We start from the raw sequence: 20669 nt of genomic DNA, 5'->3' as shown, positions 1-20669 counted from the left end.
GCCCACTAGCCTGTTTCAGAAAGTACACTTTTGGTTACTATAAACAAACACCTCAAATCACATCAAGAATGATTAAAAGATTAAGGCTATTTAACCTGAAAAGAAATCAGGGCCTAGTTAAAAACATATGAAATGGTGCACAATAGGAAAATGTAAATAAAACCTCAATTTTTCTACTGGTGTTAGTGAATGAGACTAAAACACAGACGTATGACTGCATCTTGGAGAACATAGTGCACTTTGTGACTCAGCACTACTGAATACTATTTGGCAAAACAAAAGCAGAGATGATGATTTAAATTATGCTAAGACTACATAAAGCTAATCACAGAAGTTTAAACATATGACAGTAAGGTTTTATAAACCTGATTTTAAAAATGCAGGGAGATTTCTGTCATGTCAGAGTATCCTGTATGTGTGAAGCTCCTTGAACTCTTTCATCCATGGTAGTAGATGGGCTATTGGCAAGATCCAGTTTCCAATCCTCTGTCAGAATTATTTGCACTAAGTTCTGGTCATCTGTGTGTGCATGTACATATACATACACACACATTATTCCGTGTACTTTTTACTTCAGGTTTATTTAATGTAATGTTTTGAAAGTCTTATTGATAGTCTGAGTAAAAAAAAAAAAAAAAAAAAAAAAAAATAAAACCAAACCAAACAAACAAAAAAAAAAACCAAACCAAACCAAAAAAACAACCAAAAAAAAAAACCCCCCACAAAAAAAAAAAAAAACCAAAAAAAAAACCAACTTTAAAAATCCCACACACAAAGTGATTGGGATTATAAGGGCTATTATACATAAAAAACCTTGAGTTCACAAACCTTCAAGTGACCCAATTTTGACAAACCATCAGTATTTTCTTTGTCATACCAATAAGCTCAGTTAGACATTGTACTGTGGTTTGGATGTGTGTAATCACTATGAGTATTTCAATCAATGTTTTTCTTCTTCTGCAGTAGTACCTGAATGAGCACTCAAGTTGTTCTAATTCAAATGAATTAGATCCATTAAGTTCTCCTGCTGGCTACTGCAAGAAATTCCTCAACTTTAAATCTTTATTTAGAGGTTGCTTTTGGTAATTTTCTCCCTCTGTGTCTATAGATGAGAACATCCCTTTCTCTACAGTTTATCCTACTCAATGGAAGGAAAAAAAAAAAAAGAACTGATTATATGGAAAAACATCTTATAAAAACAAAGAGTTATGAAACTTTTATGCTCATTCAATACATTTACATTTCAGACATTTTTGTAGCCATGTATAAACACAACAAAGATGCAGGTAGGATCTGAAAGCAACAATTTTCCACCTTTATTTCCTTCACCTCCTTCCATCTTGGATTGATCAGACAAATGTCTATTAATTACTCCAGTGACATCTGATAATCAAATGATGCCAGATCCTGTTATAAGCTCTGATTTGTACCCAGACCCACCCTATATCCCTATTTTCAGGCAGAGACATTCAGCAGCCAGCTGTTTCTGATAAATCTATAAAATGCAAAATGCTTGTATCATCTCTACTACAAATAAAATCTACAAGCAAAATGCTGCAGAACTATTTTGAGCTGACCAAGTCTGGAAAAAGAAAATTCACATTCCAACAGAATTTTTGATATACATAGTAATTCGTCATTAAATACCACAGGGACAAGAATATGTTCAACATAAATATTTACCATAAATAAACATCAAAGGTGTTCTTAAATTCTTTGCCTAGATTACTGCCTTCTGCTAATCTACAAATTATAATGTCTCTCATATAGAAGTCATTAGCAAAAATAGAAATACTTTCATTCATTGTGTTTGTAATAGCAGTATTAGCAAAAAAAGTCTATTCCAAAATTGATAATGCATTAATTCCCTGCTGTCTCTGATGATGCTGAATACAAAGTATCACTTACTATATACAGAAACCACATTAGTTCCAAGTTCTTTGATGTATAGTTTACCAGAAGGGCAAACTATTACAAAGCTTCATTGCTTTGTAGGCATTAACAAGAAAGAATAAATATATTCACTGCATTAACAGGTGAAGTTAAAAAAAATTTACAAATTATTATACAATACCTAAATCTCCATCTCCCCATGGCACTTCCAGCCAATTGCAATTATAAATCCTACTCATTTCTTTCAATCTGGAAAATAAAAAAAAATTAAAATAATAATAATAAAAAAACCTGCTCTTGCTAGTTGGACCTGTTCCTAAAACACTCTGGCTATGTTTGGAAGATCAGCAGCTCCCTGTAATACGAACTTTCAGTCTTCAGTAAACACAACTTTAAATATGAGTGTGTACAAGTTGTCAGTTTCTTATGGTAAAGGACTGCTGTCCTTTTTTGCCAGTTTTTCACATTTCTTTCTTTAACAAAACAACCTCCCAAAGTGCCAGTATCTGTGCATTGGCTTTCCAAGACAGATTAACTGGAATTTCAACGCAAGAGAAACTCACAGTGAAATCAAGAAAACCTTGACATGAATAAACTGCAGGAAAAACTCCTTCTTTTTAACCTTGTGCAAAGACATACAGTTTTGTGTCCTTAAAAATCAGTATCAGTACACAGATTTTAAGGGAAGCACTACCAAATGTCCCTATGTTATTTTACTACTTATTCATAATACATCTAGAAAAGAAAAGCAAAGATATTCTGAACGTGTTTCAAATGCTGTTTGAACTGTACCGGAACTGTGTTTTTCTCTTAGTAGTTCACTATTCCTTCAATTATGTTCTAAAATATTCTTTGATTGTTGAATTGGGGTGTTGATAGCTATTCTTAGTAGTGAAAACATCCAAAAATAGGGATTTGCAATTCTGACTTTGATTCATTTCTAAGTCATTAATGTTCTTTTCCTCACGTTTCCCTACAGACTTCACTCCTTTACATCTACCTGCAATTATCTATAAGTCATTCCTGCAATTATAATCATAGTAGTAAAATACTAAGTAAAAATATTTTCACAACAGGTTTTACTTCCAGTCATGTCATTCCTTTTATATTTATTTCTAAAAATTTGTGAAGTCTCCAAAAGAAACCCAAAAAAAACCAACAGAACAACAACCCCCAACTCAGTATAAAAAGTACATTAAAGGTTAGAATTTCAAAAGGAGGACTGTCATGAATGAAGTTCTTCTTGCTAACTTCATTGGGAGAGTATTTATACCATGGCTCAGCACTTTAAAAAATTACTGCTCTACGCTAATTGAGTCCCAGTCATCAGAAGATGATGCACTATCATCAAAGAAGAACTGAATACAGAAGCCTGACATAGCTCATTGCTGGGAGATGAGAAACACAGAGTATTTGGAAAGCGCTGTGTATAATATTTATTTCTGCAAAACCAACAAAAGCTATGTATTAACACAAGCACTGTTACCTTTTATTTCGTAAGATGCATCTGAATGCTTCAGCCTCTGGCAACTGAAGCAACAGACAGGATCAATAACTAAAGAGAAAAACTCTGCAACATCAGAGTCCCAAGATCAACATAATCACTTCACTCCCATTGCTGACAGTGTCTGATATTTTGTATATCTAATTAGGTTCTAAAAGATTTTTTTGTGGCACTATAAAATTACTAATTTGTCTAAATCCCTTGTAGGATAAAGAAGCATGTCAACTACTTAATTGATATTTGATGTTGAAAACTATTAAAAAAATCTTCAACGAAGGATTTAAACTTTAAGAAATATATCTATGATGCTTAACTACCATGATTAGATATGGCCAGAAAAACTGAAGCCACTATTTTTTAATAAATGAAGTTTAAACAGTTAACACTGAAGAACTCCAAAAGAATCAGAATTTGGGCTAGAGGTTATTAAAATATGTCTGAAAGAGAAGATGCCATTCAAGTGGCATTTACATATGTCATTTCAATATTTCAAATAATCTGAAAATTCTCTAACTATATAACTATATAACTAAATGTGTGTATATATCTATATCTATGCATACAAACAATGAAAACCTTCCAATGTTTATCATAATGTAGACTTTCACAATTTGGGGGCTTCATTCCAAGTGTAAATGCTAACAATTTTCTACTCCTAAAAACCATACAAAGCAAATCTACATTCCCACACAGTTCTGTCTCTAATGCACCTGCACCGCATGACTGCACATTAGTTTTGCCATTCCAGTGTTGCATTCAGTGAATGAGTTAGAATTCAAATTTTTTTTTTATCTCCACATCTATCAGGATCTCTTTAAGACATGTCATCCGAACTACAAACTCGCTGTAACATTGTTAATTTTCTACTGCCTTTTTCATGGTATTGTCCCAGTAATAAAAGAATACTTCAACTTCCCTATTGAACCAATATCAGAACATCATCCATTCATACTATTTTATAACTAAGGAACTAAAAAACAGAGTTTTGGTGCTTGAATTATAAAATCATTCTAACAGCTTTTTTTTTTTTCTGAGTTCTTAAACATTAGACTGCACACTAAAAGCACAGTTTAATTGTGGTTATGAGAGCTCTAGGCTTCTGAAATTTCAGCTTTAGATAATAATAACCATGATCAGCCAAAAGGCTTTTACATCAGATGATTGGTCTTAAAACACAAAGGTTCCAAAGCAAAGACAAGAATGGAATTTACTTTTAGGGGCATTAAAACATTAACCCTTTCTCCCTACCATTCACCACATGCCTTCTAACCTTTGCATCAAACAGCAGAACATAGGGTATGTTTTTTCTGAGTATAAAACCAATGCATTCTCAGATCATCATTCATGTTGCACAGCTAAGGAGGCTGGGGCTTTGTGGAAGAGTATTTGACTGTGCTGTCAAATACTGGGCTATAATGAATGCACTGAGTGGTCAAATCAGTGTGGAACAGGTAACATTTTGAGTGTTTGGCATTGCACTTTTGCATACTATTCCCACAGAAACATGAGCCACTGAACTCTATAAAAAAGCCTAGAATAACCCAACAGCAATTTCCAAACACAGCTTGCATGGTTCCCAACAGAAGGAACATTATGCTCTGTGAAGATGATGGCAATGGCAGGGGTGGGAGCAGCAGCAGTCGCTGCTGGCTCTGTGCTCAGCCTTGCCCATGTGGGAAGGAGAGTGCCAGGCCCCTTCTCGTGTCACGTGAAAGCACAGCCACAGCTCCACGTCCATTGCTCAGGCACTGGTTTTTTTTTCCATCTTCTTGAAGCATCAACAACTGTCTGGATATTTTTCTAGGCTAAAGTAGCTTGCAAATTCTATGTGCCCAAGCTAGAATGCCAAGATGTAAAATCACATAAATCTCCAAATCCAGTAATCTATTAGATCTCTTCAGATATGACGTGAGTAGGAGGAGCAGCTGGAAATATTCTTTGGCTGTTATTATTTCCTTGGACATGTCACTAAAACAAAGTAAGGGTTTTTCAGTCCCCTATCCAACAAGAAGGTGACAGAAAAAGCATATGGACATTCTGAGCTGAGTTCAGACTCTGAAGATTAAAGTCTGGAATAATTTTGCTCCTCAAACACAGTCTCAGCCTTAATCCAGAGTACAAACAATTTTTCCTAAACTGTGCTGAGAATTCTCTGTATTTTCCCAGCCTGTCTGAGAGTGAATGCAGCCCAGGGTCTAATCCTAAGCCTTATAAACAGCAAGCAATTATACAGCAAATCTGGGCCCAGTGTGTGATTTTTGTCACATGCACAAGATTTTGGGGTTGTAGCCCCCCAAACCAGTAGGCTGAAGGGCTTTTCCCATTTTGACTCTATCCTTTCACCCTTCTATCTGATATATTCCACCCTCTGCATCGCTTTCAGTCCATTTTCCAATCTGCCCATTTAATTACAGACTGTATTGCAGTATGGCTCTCTTCCTTTGCTCTGCAAGGGTGCCTGTAGAGCCAAGTCAGGTTTGGATACCTGCATGGATGAAATAGAGAGGAAGGAAAAAAAGCATCCTTCAGACTTGATAAAAGATATACTTGTTATTCAACTGCACTGCAATAATCAGAAGCCTTAAATGCAACAGAATTCTCAGTACTTCAGGATGTCTATCAATAAATGTCTATTCCCAGCATGGCAATCACAAAGAGGCTCTAAGTAGCTAGACCCTGTTAAGATGGATTCTACTGAAAATTTTAGTTTCCATATTTTACTCAGATTCTGAGAATTTCAAAACTAGAATAATTGTGACCATTTCTTTGCAAGAGTAGCAAGAGAGCCTAACCTTCAATCATATCATGGAGTGGCTAGTACTAACACTGATAAACTCTTAAGAAATTTCTTTTCAGCTGAGGGATATTGTCCAAGTTTTTTCGGATAATACTGTCCTAAAGAGCTAAAACGACCATAAATAAAAGTTTCTTTAGGTCATGAAATCTTAGCCAAAACAGTGAAAAACATGAAGGCAAAAGATGCTCTGTGTATTAAAACTGATGAATAAATGCAATCATACAGTATCACTGCATTCAAATGGTTACTTAGAAGATAAGGCAATTGGTGCTTAAATTCTTGAATAATGCTGAGTTCTAAAACTGTCAATACTGGAAATCATCAAAGGCATTTTAAGAATAAGAATATATTTTAAGAATATAGCTAATATATAGCTATATTTTACATGGTAAATTCACAGGTCCTTTATGTACAACATATGAACTCACTCCTGTCTACTACTTTCATTGACTATTTTAACATTTCCATTTTTTATTTTATATCATATTATCATGAATTTCAAGTTTGACTTCCTTAATTTCTTTTTCTGTTTCACTCTAAACCTTATGATATCATCAATATTAAATGGTATTATGATCACTCTTTCAAAAAATTCCTCGTAAGACTCTTGCAATTATTCAAAGATCCTTTTTACACACTTGGACTATGGAAAACAAAATTACATAAAAATATGGCACAGGCAATAGAAGTCCTAAACACTTCTAACAGAGTTTATTCCTCATTGTTGAAAATGTCAGTGTTCAGCAACTTAAATGCCTCCTAAGTATTTCTCAATGCAAAGCCTTACAATTATATTTTGTCCTTAGTGTCTTAGTACAGGACAATAATTCTGTCACCTGTGTTCCTCTATTGCCTCTTATTCCAGCTGTCTACAGACTCCTTACACATAAAGTTATATGTAAAGTTTACTCCTCCCCCCCCTTTCATTCCCTGGTTCCCCATAGTAAACAATTAACCTTTAGTATCCAGTTACCTCGTGACAGGACAGCAAAAGTCAGGGTAAGTCAAGCCTTAAACACTTGCATAAAACAAAAAGGGCAGATAAACAAGAAATGGTATTTTAGATCAGCTGATAAGAGAGCAGAAAGAACGAAAATAGCCTCAGTACCCCTGTGTTAACCCATGCAAGACAATAAAGTCTCACTAACAAGAGCATGCATTTACAATACAGCTAGGAGAAAAAAAAAAGAAATAAAAAACCAAAAAATCAGTTTTATAGCTAGACCATCATAAATTGGGTCAGCTTAGCATATTTCAGTACCCGGTCTCTGAAATGGCTGCTATACTAACCTTGGCTGGTCAGAATACCCCAGCTAGCTTTCCGTTTTGCAGGACACTCCCCTACACTTTCTAGGCGTCTTTTGGGGAGATTCTGGCTCCTCTGAACAGCAGTGTTTGTTGCCATGATCTGTTTCTCGAGGAAAGCCTGTCTGTCATTGGTGCAGGTACTCTGCTCTGACGAACATCCACAAATGATCTCTACTACCTATTTTCCTTCTTTCGCTTTTTCACAAAGGATCTTGCTGTACTTACTGCAGAATGGCTACAACACTGAAATCCATTCAGTAACATTTACTAGCTTGGACTAGTGACTACGGAGTGGGGGAAGGGAAGGACTGCTCCAGCATTTTCTATTTTTAAAACAGAGAAAGAATCAGCTTAGCTACAGCATGAGTCTTAACTATTTACATGATTTAAATGGAAAGGTGTTAATTTTTTAATCATTTAACACAAAAAAGAAACAGATTCTTAAAGCATAAGTATTCAAATGTTTTGCTGCTTGAATACCAAGCAGCCTAAAACAGAAAACCAAAATTATTTTATCAGAATGGAAATTCTTTTAATAATAGTAACAATATTTATTACTGCATCAGGTTTTACTCATATCTAATGTGCAGTGAAGAGTGATTTCAGAATTCAGGAGAATCCATGAAACTATGAAACACTCCTGGTTTTCTATGGTTTGTTGTATTTTTTTTAATAGGGGGCAAGTTATCCTACAAATGTCAACAGAAACTAAGTCCTGAATAAAAGCATGTTTTGACTAAAAAAAATTATTATTTTGAAAGTCTGATCCCATTATGAAAGTAAAAGTTGTAGTCTTGTCAGAAGAAGCACAGATCAATATTTTTTTAAAATAGTAACCAATCAAAGAGTGCTAGAATTTTGTGTTCATTACTATGTATCAGGCTGATACTATATAACAGAAATCTGCAGAGACAAGCAATCCATGATAAAATTGCATAATAGTAAAAGACAGTGATTTCTCTATAATAATAGCATGTTAAAATGTTGCCTTTACCTCCCTGGCATTTTCTTGTAGTATTTCCTCATTATGCTCTTCTACAGATTCTACATATATTCTTCATATATTCTACATATATTCTTCTAAATACATTCTTATACAGATTCTACAGATATATAAACTAGCCACTTGTAAATTTTTAACAAGCAAATCAACATTACTGAGTTTCACTAATACTACTCTATTCAGGTACCTGACAAAACTGGGTCCCTAAAAACCTGAAATAATGCTCAGATGTTTAATGAAATTTTCTATATCCCTCAATTGTCTTTAGGAGAAAAACAGAAGGTAGATAGGGTGAGGAGAAGAAGAAGAAGCAGCTGCAAATTTTACCTTGAAATTATAGCACATAAGAGCTGTTTTACTTGGAATAGTGCTATACCCTTTACAGAACAGAAGCAGGTGGGCTACTGCTCTTCTCACAAGACAGAACAAAACAGCACTCTCACAGACATTAGGCTGCTTTCAGACAACTGCTTTCCTTGGGTTTTATCTAGCTGAACAAATCAGAATATCTCCCAGACTGAAATAAACACTTGAACATATTCAGTCTCTGCATGTAAATCTGAAACAGAGCTTTCACAAAAGGGCTCATTATAAATGGGACATTTATAATCATTAAAGTGATTATAAATATATCATTTTAATACTAGAATTATGCTTTCTTCCAAGTAAATAGATATTGGAAGATGAATTAACAGGAGAGCATAGTAGGGATGTGTACACATGTGCCTGTGCAGGAAGATACCAGCATTATTCTCCTGACAATTTTGTACTTGCCATGGGTCTGAGGCTCATCTCAGTTTTAAATTTCCATTTGGAATGGAATTCCAGGACTGTGAGGAGAAAGTGGTGAGGATCAGGGTCAAGCAAAGCATCTGGGACTGCAGAGCAGGAATTGACAGTGGTCTGGCAAGAAAAAAAATCTCCTTTTTTTTTTTTTTTTTTTTTTTTTTTTTTTGTAGGAGTTTTGTGGGTGAGGTTGTCAGCTGAGAATGAATCTGCATCTTTCTACAGGAGTGGTACAAACCTGGAAGGACTTCATACAAAAGCTTCCCACATTGATTCCAGCCTCTGTTCTCTCTTACTTGTCTATGAGGTGTCACTGGCAGGAGCAAGGAAACCAGCAGGTACACAGACAGCTGCCATGGATTCAAAGAGGCAGAGCCCCACAGGAGCCAGCATCATCTGCTCTCTTGTGCAGACAACTGCACAGGAAAAAAGGAGCTACCCATGCACCCCTAAAACCCTCCACAGCATGGCTTATAGGAAAAGTATCTCTACTATACAGTGATATTCCATAGATGCTTGCCACTCATTGAGTTACTCTGAATATTCTAGAGGACATTAAAAAATATGCATTTTTGTGCCTTAAAGAAGGCAAAGCTTATCCAGTTCAGGACCCTAGAAGGAACTTTTCACTAAATTCTGCTAGGCCCAACCATTCAACCTTCAGGCAAAGAACATTAAAAAGTCTTATTAAAACCGTTCGCAAATATGAGATTAAAAAAAAAAAAAAAAAGCAGCTAAACCAGCACCAAAAATCATCTGAAATGATATTAAAAATATACTCGAGATGAGGGAATGAACATGGTTAAAACCATGGAGTAAGGCTGAAGACCGTGCTATTTCACTTCCACCTCGGGCATGGAATTGCTATGTGATCTTTCTCATGTCAAACATCTATGCCCTGGACTACATTAGCTACCAAATAAAAATTAGTATCCTTCAACTTCATTAGGTAATAAAACTATTAACATTCAAAACTACAAAACCACTTAGGCTTAGTCCTGAGATTATGTTCTTCAGATTTTTCTCTATAGAACACATTCAAACACTCCCAAAATCTGCCAGAAAACCTTTAACAGAAGTCTAAGTAGATGTCCAAGTACGTAAAAAGTACAGTTGACCATTATTTTTCCTGACTTGGCAAACAAGCAATTAGGGACAGCATTTAGATTACAGTTACTCATGGAAGCAATGCAGTTACCTTCGAAAAAGTAGCCAGGGGAAGGGGCAGATGCTACAGTCTGAGAGAGTAAGGAAACCAGAGGACTTTACTGATGGGTTTGGAATTCTGGCCTAAATTAGTACACAAGCTTTAAATAAAGCACTATGTTAAATTTCATTAATAATTAGTTCTGTCCAAATTTATAACCCAGAGGAAGAAGTGTTGAAGGAAACTCTCAAAATCTTTTGATTCCAGATTTTTGTAAAAGGAAATATGAGTAAAGTTTCAACATTTCCATGTCAGCACATAGCTCTGAGGTTAAAGAGGCAACAGTTCTTAACAGGTGGGAATGTAAATAGAAGTAAATTTTTGTTCCTCCCTTTCAGCAGGGAACTCATTCTATTTTCAAGATTATTTTTAAGGCAACAGAGATGCAATTGTGGTAACACACAAAAAACGTGTTAAAAAAACCAACAATACCCAAAACCCCCTTGATCTTTCAACACATGATGCAGTCCAATGCAATACAGTCCAAACTCCTATAACAATAATTTATCTTAGGAAAAATTGCACAAAATTGCACCATTTTCAAATGGTCACAGATCAGTATTTTGTGTGCAACTGTCTCAAAACAGCAAACTGATGACCCACCTTGCTTCCCAAACTGTTCTGTACTCCTGTTCAGGTTACTCTGTCTTCATGACCAGGATTATTACGGGGTCACAGTGACTGCATGGAACGTGCCACACTAAATTCTGGAACAGGACTAGAAACTGATTCTTCCTGCTCATGTGATCCACACCCTGCAACCATGAAGCTGAAATGACAGACAGGCTCCCTGTGGCTCAGTGCCAGTACCCCAGCAGTGGCCTGTTATTTGACATTGCCAAAAACAAACCAGAAGAAATATTGAGCATTCCTCCCTGTAGGAGATGCCAAGATGAAGCAAATTTTAGGAAGGACTGAGGAACTGTGGTTTCTGACAAAAACAGCATCCTACAAGGCCACAGTGGTGGCCACTGTTACATTCTACAGTGCCAGCTCAATGCCAAATAACATAAATGCATCATTAAAGTACAGGGATAAAGCTCTAGGAGCAGAACAGGGGAAGGCCTGGAACAACTTTTTATTTGTTTGTTAAACAGATTCTTGCATCAAGCCATACTTCATGGCAAGTATGATGGTGATATAAGTCATTAGCAGGCAACCAGAAACTTAGGCATTATCCAGATCACCAACCAGTCCTCTTGACAAATACCAGCAGATAGGTAGATATGCTTTAATGGTCACTAGTTACTTAAGCATAAAATGACATTTCTTTACACCATTATAAGCACTAAAAAAGTCTATTACATACTCTTAATACAATCTCATCACTGTCTCTTAGCTGGAAATCCAAATCAGTAGTAGTAGTAATAGGAGGAGTAGTAGCAGTAGCAGTAGTAGTAGTAGTAGAAGAAGAAGAAGAAGAGGAAGAAGAAGAAGATGATGATATTGATGATGATGTTAGCAACAGCAAGGCTGGCTGGCTAGCAATTTCCCTACCTCTTCTCCTGAGATTTCTACAGTCGTTACACCTTACGTTCCTGGATGCTGGGAATCATAACTGAAGGCTGAAAAAAGATTTAAACTTCTGATATGACAAAGGCTTTGTCTCAGGCCTCCCAGAAGCCAAATACAGAAAAATTACACATTTATTACATTTCTTGGCTTGTTTGCAAGCTGTCAGACTCTTCATGCAGTAACACAGAATACTTGCTAATATGTAAACTAAACTAAATCACAGAAGTCATGGGGCAGAACCTAAGCAAATCAGTTACCAAGCAGGCCTGAGGTTCAGATATTGACAGAAAGACAGACACAGGCATGAAACCAGTAGTCAGCATAGGAGTGGTAAAGGACACCCCAGAGAGAATCTTGAAATTACAGTGAAAGGACCGCCATAAAGAGAGAGAGCATATCTATTGCCAGAAAGACTCCAGACATGGCAGAGAGTAACATCCACTGGTGCAACAGATGCAGCATGCCAGAAAGGATTTATGGCCAGCCAGCATTGCTGCAGTCATGAGCAGAGCTCAGTACTTAGGCATGCTATGCAATTCCCCCCAAGCCATCATCCTCTAACTGGCAGAAGTTCACTCGCTGTTTGCCTGCATTGCGAATGTTTGAGAACATCCCCTACAAGAGAGGAATGTGAATAGCAAAACCCTGGCCATAAAAATCCAGTGGCTGAAGGAAGGAACATCACCTTCAGGAAGCTATGCTATTTTGGTCTTCCCCTGCTGCCTTATGACCCACCAATGCAAGAAAGACCAGTGCAAATGGTACAACTGAGCTTGCCCCAAGCCAATACTGCCATTTTCTGCATATTTTCCTCTAACACCAGTTCTTCTTAAAGCCTTGCTTCAGGATTGCCTTTCAGTCTTATTGCTATGCACCTTTAAAACCCCAGGTTTTAAGATACATCAGAGTTCATACTGTTAATTTTGTACTTATTTCATAAGCTTACTACTGATTTCACACACAAAAATACAGAATTTAATTGATGAAGGTCATTTCCATGTGAGTCTAGAGTGTACACTGCAAGCAAGCAAATGGGACCTAGGTTGGTAACAAGGTCCATATTCAGAAAAAAATACATTTTAAGGAGGCACACCTGAATGAAACCAACCAAAAAAATGCACCTGGTGGACCTCAAGGAGGTCCTGACATAAACAGAAGAGTAAAAAACCCCACAAACAAATCCACATGACAAGCTATATCAGTTTCTTTTAGAGAGGCAAGTATGCAAAGAGGCTCCAGCATACATATTCACTAGATGTTTCTGTGGACTCAGAAATTTTCTTTGAGATGAGGGATGTAAAAAATGAAAAATTTGAATTAAAAATTACATGCCTGCCAACAGATGTTCTTGCTTTTTGTTGCTTCAAATAAGTCAGGGCTCTGGCCATGCCAATTTAGTTGCATTATATAATGCTGAGCAAAACCTCTTCAAAGTAGAATATGTTCTTCAAAGATAATGTTGTGGTCTTTGTCTAATATATGGTGTAATTTTCTTCCTTCAAAGAAAGTGCCTTTTTGGCTTCATTTTGAAGTCTGACTTTTCTTTGGCATTTGTCATACTAGGGAAACCTATTTGGCATACAAGAGAAAGTGATGAGCCCCATCAAAAAAGTTCCCCCTTCTAAACTTTCAAAAAAGAATATTCACACTATCTTAAGCATTTTTACACTATTAGCTTATGTGCTGCAAGTGAAAAACAAGTGCTAAATGTGGTGCCTTACACCAAGTGGTATGGTGAATAGGTATGCCATACAATATTCCTATCATTGCTAAATGAATTTCCATTGTATCCAGGAAGCTAAGAGAGGTCTTGTATGGCTTTTATTAATAGAACTGTGATCTCTGTGGAATGCAAGTTGAGAAAATGCCTCATGCCTATCTTCCCTACCTAACAACTGTTGCTGAGTGGCATTATCAATTGCAACTTGTTAGGATAAAATAAATATGAAAACTTTGCTCTAATCATTCACTACAAGTCTTCCAAGCAGTAGATCTCTGACAGTGAAACACGGCATTATTGCCTATTTACAAGCTGTATTTTAAGGACTGGTTATTTGGGACTACCCAAGTAGTTCTCAGTGTACAAGAAAAAAAGGAAACAGAAAACTTCACAGTGTTCACCAGTCTCTGGGAGAAGATGGAGACTCCAGTAGACTGAACTACCACAATCCTGTCGATGGCTCAATTTAGCCCAATTAGTGTACTAAGCTTTCCTACCATGACTGACCAAGGCAGATACAGAAAAATGTAGCTTAGAATTTGCTACAGTCATTCAAGAGTAGTCTTTCTTAAGCTTAGAAGAAACCAGGGCATATTCACCTCTCCCATTCTGCAAAATCAGTATGTATTTTAAGAAGCATACTATAAACACAATTTCTGCTTTCAAGTAACTTTAACTTACACACTTATGGATAAAGTGAAATTTCTCACAAATTTTTGTGAAGAGAGGTGACATCATTAAAAAATATTTTAGACAAATCATTTTATATTCTCAGAACTAGCTTGTCTATCAGACCTCAGGTATCTGTATATGTACATGACTAGCTGTTTGTTGTTTATGCTACATTAACCTCTGCATTTTTTTTTTTTTCATAAGGTTCCTCTCTATCACTTTCTGCTTGTAGCTAATTACTGAGTGTCAGATTTACTTTTGACAAAATAGACACCTTATGCCTTATAAAGAAGTTTGTGAATGGGAACTATGCCTCCTTCTATAAAGTTATCTGTAGTAACAAAGTATAGGCTCTTTCATACAAACCAACATCTTACCAGTATTTGTAGAGTTTATATCTTACAGACCTCAAACACCTGATAATAGATTAATTCTTTAGATTTGATCCACAAACTTTGAAATCACCTCATACCACAGCACTATTACCTCATCGTAAAGCAACTAAACTGTAAAACTCATCTGAAGCTCCAAGCCAGTGCTCCTATACACAGAGCACTTCCATGATATGACTAGTTAGTTGGTATAGTAGGAAGAGTCTAAAAGCTGCTTTTGATCCTCCAGTCTTCATCCAGCAACAGCTGTACAAAAGGCTGAGTTATTAATTCTTCACAGATCTGGAAATACCATGAGAGAATAAATGTTACTGTGCAGATCACTGTCATTACACATAGTTTACTAAGGAGCTAAATACACTCAAACTTAATTTTCAAGTTAGTTTATTCTTGTGTATCAATTTGTAGGGCACAGAATTTTAAAATGGAGCAAACATATACTTGCTACGTCTTTACCCATTAAGAAAGAAATTAATAAAATGTTGACTTTTGGAAAGTTTCAAATGCAATGAATATGTAAATGTTCACTTCAATACAATAAATAAAGAAACACTAGGCACCACAACCTATTTCCAACACAGCTCTAGTCCCTGACTGGACAGGACTTGGCTCCAAACAACTAATCAGTCCTTTTCAAATCAATGGGGCAAGTGTATATGAGTGTTTACAAAATTAGTGCCAAAGTTAAAAATAACCCAGCAAACGGTACCTTTATAATAGAATGGATCCCTTTTTCATTTAATTTTTTTATGGTACTAATACCACTGACTTCACTGAAAAAAAATAATTCAGCTCAGTTAATTAGGACAAAGGTCTTCACTTTAAGCAAATGTAAAAGACTGCAAAGTTCTGTCCTGCATTTGGTGCTATTCAGGCTTTTAATATTGTGAATGATAGAATAATGTATTTATTTTTATGCAGGCAGTAGATGACACTAAACTGTAGATGCTACAGCTGCTCAGAGGGAAGCAATTCAAAACAGACAAGTAAAACAGAGAAATTGTCTGATACCAAGATAGCATGAAATTAGCTGAAGGCCAGTGCAAAGTACTATACTTAGAGAGGAAAAAGCAAATGCACAATACATTGACTTTGTTTTAACATGTAGTTTACAGGCTACAGACTCTATCCAAAATACTTTACTGCTGAGGGGGCAGCATCATTCCAGGAGGTATAACATAGGATGCCATATACATGGCACATGACATAAGTGTTCTACTTGCATACAACTAAAAGTTCCCCCAGTTACACTCATAAAGTCTCAGCGGGAGCCCTCTGTTTAACATGGGAAAATTAGACATCAGTAAAGATGTCTGCAAACTATATATGAACTGGCACAAGTCCAAGGGACAGCAACTGCAGTAACTCCAAGTGCTAGAAAATAAGACTTACGAGGACAGACTAAGTGAAATCCTTTTTACTTTATTACAGAAAAGAAAAAAACAGCAGAAGTAGGAAAATGCATGATAATAGTCCTTAAATTGATTACTTCTCATACACAGAGAGAAACAATCATTTTTCATGTATTTATTTTGCAGAAATAAAGATTTAGGTCAGCCTTGGGGGAAGTGGGAAGCAGTTTAGTGATGAGAACAGAAAACCTGCAATTGGTTGCATAAGGATGCTGCAGAAATCACTATCACTAAGCATTTAAAAAACAGGTTAGCCAAACATTCACCAGAAAACTCATGTATATTTGATCCTAGAGCATTCAATTTACCTCTGAAGGGACCTTTGAGATATACACAAGAAAAGCTTTACTCAGACATTATTTCCATAAACAAATGAATATGCTTTATAATTAGTAGAGCTTTTACATGCACCTTTTTGGTCTTAGCTGATGCTGAACACTGATCTAGTTCCTGTATTTCAATGTCACATAAACAGTATAATAATTTCTAATTAATGATTGTGACATTATCCAGCCATTCATATACACCTGAGATCCAAAGGATAAATGGAGTGTAAATTGCTGACTATTGAAACTGAAAATATTCCTGAAATATTAAGGAACAAAGTATGACCCGTTTCACCACTAACATTTAGCAACAAGACCACACAAAGCAGATGACACAGGCAAAGCTGTCTCCTTGTATTTAATAAAGAAAAAGTGACAAAATAAAGCCTTGAAATGCATGATCCCTGGGCCTCAATTCCTGAACTGGCCTCTATACCTTCAGTTTGACAAAAAGAGTTCCACCAAAAACTACCTCTCTGTACCTGAAGACTTATTTTAACTCAAAGGGTCAATTTAGAAAGTATGAAATAATGCCTGTGCCTAGTAGCACACTATTTCCAAAGGTTCTTTTTTCTTCAAAATTATAGCACTCTGTCCTAGCCAAGACATTGTAACAGCAATAAGTAATCTTTTGTTATTAAAAGCAAACCTAAAATACCATTCCTAACAGAATTTTGAGAGTATGTAATCAGGTTAAAACTAGAAAATAAAAAGAAACATTTCCTCTATTTTGAATTACTTATTGAAACATTATTAACTTCAATTAGCTAATGATAGATGCTAAGCTAATTATCTGTCTTGGTCGTTCTTTGTGCTGTGTTTTTTCTGCCAAGTTTTCTCTGCTACTTGAGAAAAAACACAGAATGGATCATTAATTAGGAAGATACTCAGTATTTAATTATACAATGTAATGTTTCAAGCAGTTTCATGCTTCATGTTCCTTATTGTACATCTTTTAGATATCACTTTTAACAGGATATTTTGTTACGTGTATTGCATGAACTCTATTGAGGCATCCCTGTGTTTCACCAACACCAAAAAAATCAAATCCCACAACACATTGTGAGTTCAGACACTAGCATGCCTCTTTCCACAGACACAGAACTAAAGTATAGAAAAGATAAGATAAAATAATGATTCTGAGGAGAATTATTTGCATCCCAAAGAGCAAGGATTGCTGCTCTTAGTCACAACAAGTAGATGAATAGTAGATTCTGTAACACTAGCCGAACATGTGCTTACAACTGTTACAAATCCAAAACCAACGACTACGAGCTGGACAGCGAAAAATGAAGGCACACTGATGTTGAACTGTAAAAAGTACAACTTAAGCACAAAATAGTTGCATTATCCATTTTCTTTTAATAAAACAAACAGAAAACTAGAAAATCTACCATATGTTTGATCCTTTAAATCAATAAAAACCTCTGCTACCTGACCAAAACAGTAACCTGCAAGAGTGATAGATTTTTATCTTTTGCTTTGGCCAGCTACTAGAAGGCTTAATAATACATTTCTTTAGGTATGAGATAAGACTTTTGACAAATTACTGAATTACAGATTCCTGGGTTCAGCAACAGGTAACACCACAGACAGTATTTTACTCTCCAGCCTGATGCATGTTACTCCTTTCCCTCCAGTTCCTCCCAAGTCTCTTTCCTTCTGTGCCCAGCTCATGTGTCATTCTCCCCATAAAGAGCTGCCTTAGAGCTAGCAAGCAGTTTCTGGCAAAAAATTCTTGACTTCAAGTAAGGCCTTCCCCATTCTCTGCAAGTACTCCTGTCTATGCTCCTCTTATCCTACTGTAGTGAATATATACACACATACCCACACCCTCCCACACATATATGTCTGCACATAAATTCACACACAAACACACACATGCATAGTAGTTCAAGTGGTGTCATTAACAGGCTCAGATGTAAAAACCCTGGGTTTCAGAGCTTGTGCAGAAAACACATGATACAAATCCATCGAAAGTAAATCTTCTGCAAAGTAAGCTAATTCCTACTTTAGGATTTAAGCCTTTCTTTCTGGATTGTAAATTTCAACACCCCTACACAAAATGTCTAGCTTCAGTCCCAACATTGAAGACTGAAAAATCTTTTGAGTTTGAAACTGTTTCTGTCTCATTTCTATAGTTTCTCTGTTTACATATAACTTGGGCTATGTCTTCACATTTGTGGTACCTAGGGATGAGTGGTAAAGGCAGAAAGAGGCAAGACAAGTCTTCCTGTTCCATTGCCTAATTCAGCTTGATGCCATCCCAGAATACAAAGAACAACAATAAAAACAAGTGAGGTAGCAAGGATCCCAAGCTGAGCAAAATCAGGGCTCAGTCATGTACCAACATGCCACAATTTAGAAGAGGGTTCTATAATGCAAAACTAGAATTGAATGAAAATGGTACCTCACTACAGATGAGCTTGGGGCAACAGTTCTGCTCAAGTTCTGCTTGTGTGAACAGAAAAAGGAATTTTCACAAGAGCTTTCAACCCAGTAAAATTTGAAGGGTTTCCACACACATGCCCAAAAGTTGGCCCTGACAAAGTGTTACTAAGGTTCCTGCTATATGCCAAGAGACATCTTGTTCAAGGTACATGAGGACTATATCTTCTCAAAAACATTACTATATGAAAATTTTACCTTAATCAAGACATAATTTTCAGAAATATTTCGACTAGTTTCACTAGAGTGGTGCAAAATAATCATATGCCAAACATGGAAAATTTCAACAATGCATGGTATTCTGGGGAACATTAGGAGCAATTCGGAAAATAGTCCCAGATTGGGAAGTATTCGGCAACCTTATTTATACACAGCCTCTCTAAATATAGGCCTCTCTCCTAACAGAAAACTGGCTGTGATATTTCAGTTTTATTCTGAACTTAATATTAATTAAAAAAAAAAAAAAGCCCCCAAAAAAGCTCACATAATCTAACAACACTCCTACAGATATTTTTTGTTATAAAAAACACAGCAGCAAGTACAGAAAAAAACCCTCACTCACATATATCATTTGAAAAACTGAACATATAGCAGATAAGTAATTACCTGAAAAACAAAATCCCCAAACAGTAGTGATAACAGAGTATGTACAAATATACCTTGTCCTTGAGGAACTCCATAAAATTCAGCAGCTATCCTTGCTGCTTCCTTACGGTTTCCTTTCACAATGTAGAAATGACTAAGTATAGCAAGGCTGATCTTCACAAAAAGTTTAAAACAAAAAAGTGAAAGTATAGTAAAGTAGACATTGGATAACTGCTGTGCGAACGGGCGACTTTCTTCTATGACAGTCATTGCTGCAGCAAAATCTCTGTCAGTGTTTGGGTCAGGCTCTCAAATGTGTTGATAAGATCATATGGCTCCAGCCATGCACTCCTGGGAACAACTGGTCCCGAGGAAAGAAAATATCAGCTGGTCATGATGCCTGCTGCTCAAAATATGACGATTATTTATACTGTACATAGTACTGAGTTCACTACCGCTCTTGCTAGCCCAGTGATATTCATGTGGGACAGCAGGTTCCAAGATCCTAGATTGTACTTGTTCCATTTAAAAGGTCTGTTGCATTCCAAATTCTGCATTTCTAATTCATTTATTTACATGCTTAAAATCTATTTTCAAAAGTATTACTATAAAACCCTGAAATTCACGTACTAAACCACGTAACTCAGATTATGTTTTTGCTAAAATATGTTCTCCTGCTGCTTAAGTACAATTGCTCTTTTCTGATATATCATTTTATGTCAGATTAATATTCTTTCCTTAAAAAACTAGAATCATAGCAATAAATAATTAAAGTACACATTAATAAATAAACAGAGATTTAATATATACCAGCTTTGACAGTCTCTCATTATTTTGCTCAGGCTGAATGAAAGTACTTAGTATACAAAGACTTAAACACTATACAAAAAAAGGGTATTCAGAGCAGGTGATACGAATCAAACATTTGGATATTTTTTATGCATAAGACCTGGAGGACCTAAAATTAAATTAATTCAAATGCAATGGTAAAATTTCAACATAGAAAAATTTTAATAGTTATGATATATATTTCATTGTGCTGCATCATATTACTTTAAACATATGACATGGCAGGCTTTATTTGTTGGCCAGTTTTAGAGA

General features: G+C 36.0%; 1 protein-coding gene across 13 annotated transcripts in view; it reads right to left on the bottom strand.

The window, feature by feature from the left end:
- Positions 1-20669, bottom strand: part of ASB5 (ankyrin repeat and SOCS box containing 5) — a 40641-nt gene that overhangs the window by 8556 nt on the left and 11416 nt on the right. For 9 of the 13 annotated variants that reach the window (XM_053939894.1, XM_053939900.1, XM_053939892.1 and 6 more), the window contains one exon: positions 2075-2142. In XM_053939894.1, coding sequence (XP_053795869.1) covers positions 2075-2132 — 58 coding nt within the window. In that variant the 5' untranslated portion in view covers positions 2133-2142. Of the gene's footprint in view, positions 1-2074; positions 2143-7484; positions 7748-14891; positions 14907-19642; positions 19839-20669 lie in introns of those variants that run through there. The other 4 variants (XM_053939890.1, XM_053939901.1, XM_053939887.1 and 1 more) reach the window with 4 other exon arrangements.

This window comes from Vidua chalybeata, chromosome 4 (genome assembly GCF_026979565.1).
Source record: "Vidua chalybeata isolate OUT-0048 chromosome 4, bVidCha1 merged haplotype, whole genome shotgun sequence".
Lineage (NCBI taxonomy): Eukaryota > Metazoa > Chordata > Aves > Passeriformes > Viduidae > Vidua > Vidua chalybeata.
This window is presented reverse-complemented; position numbering and strand designations above follow the sequence as displayed.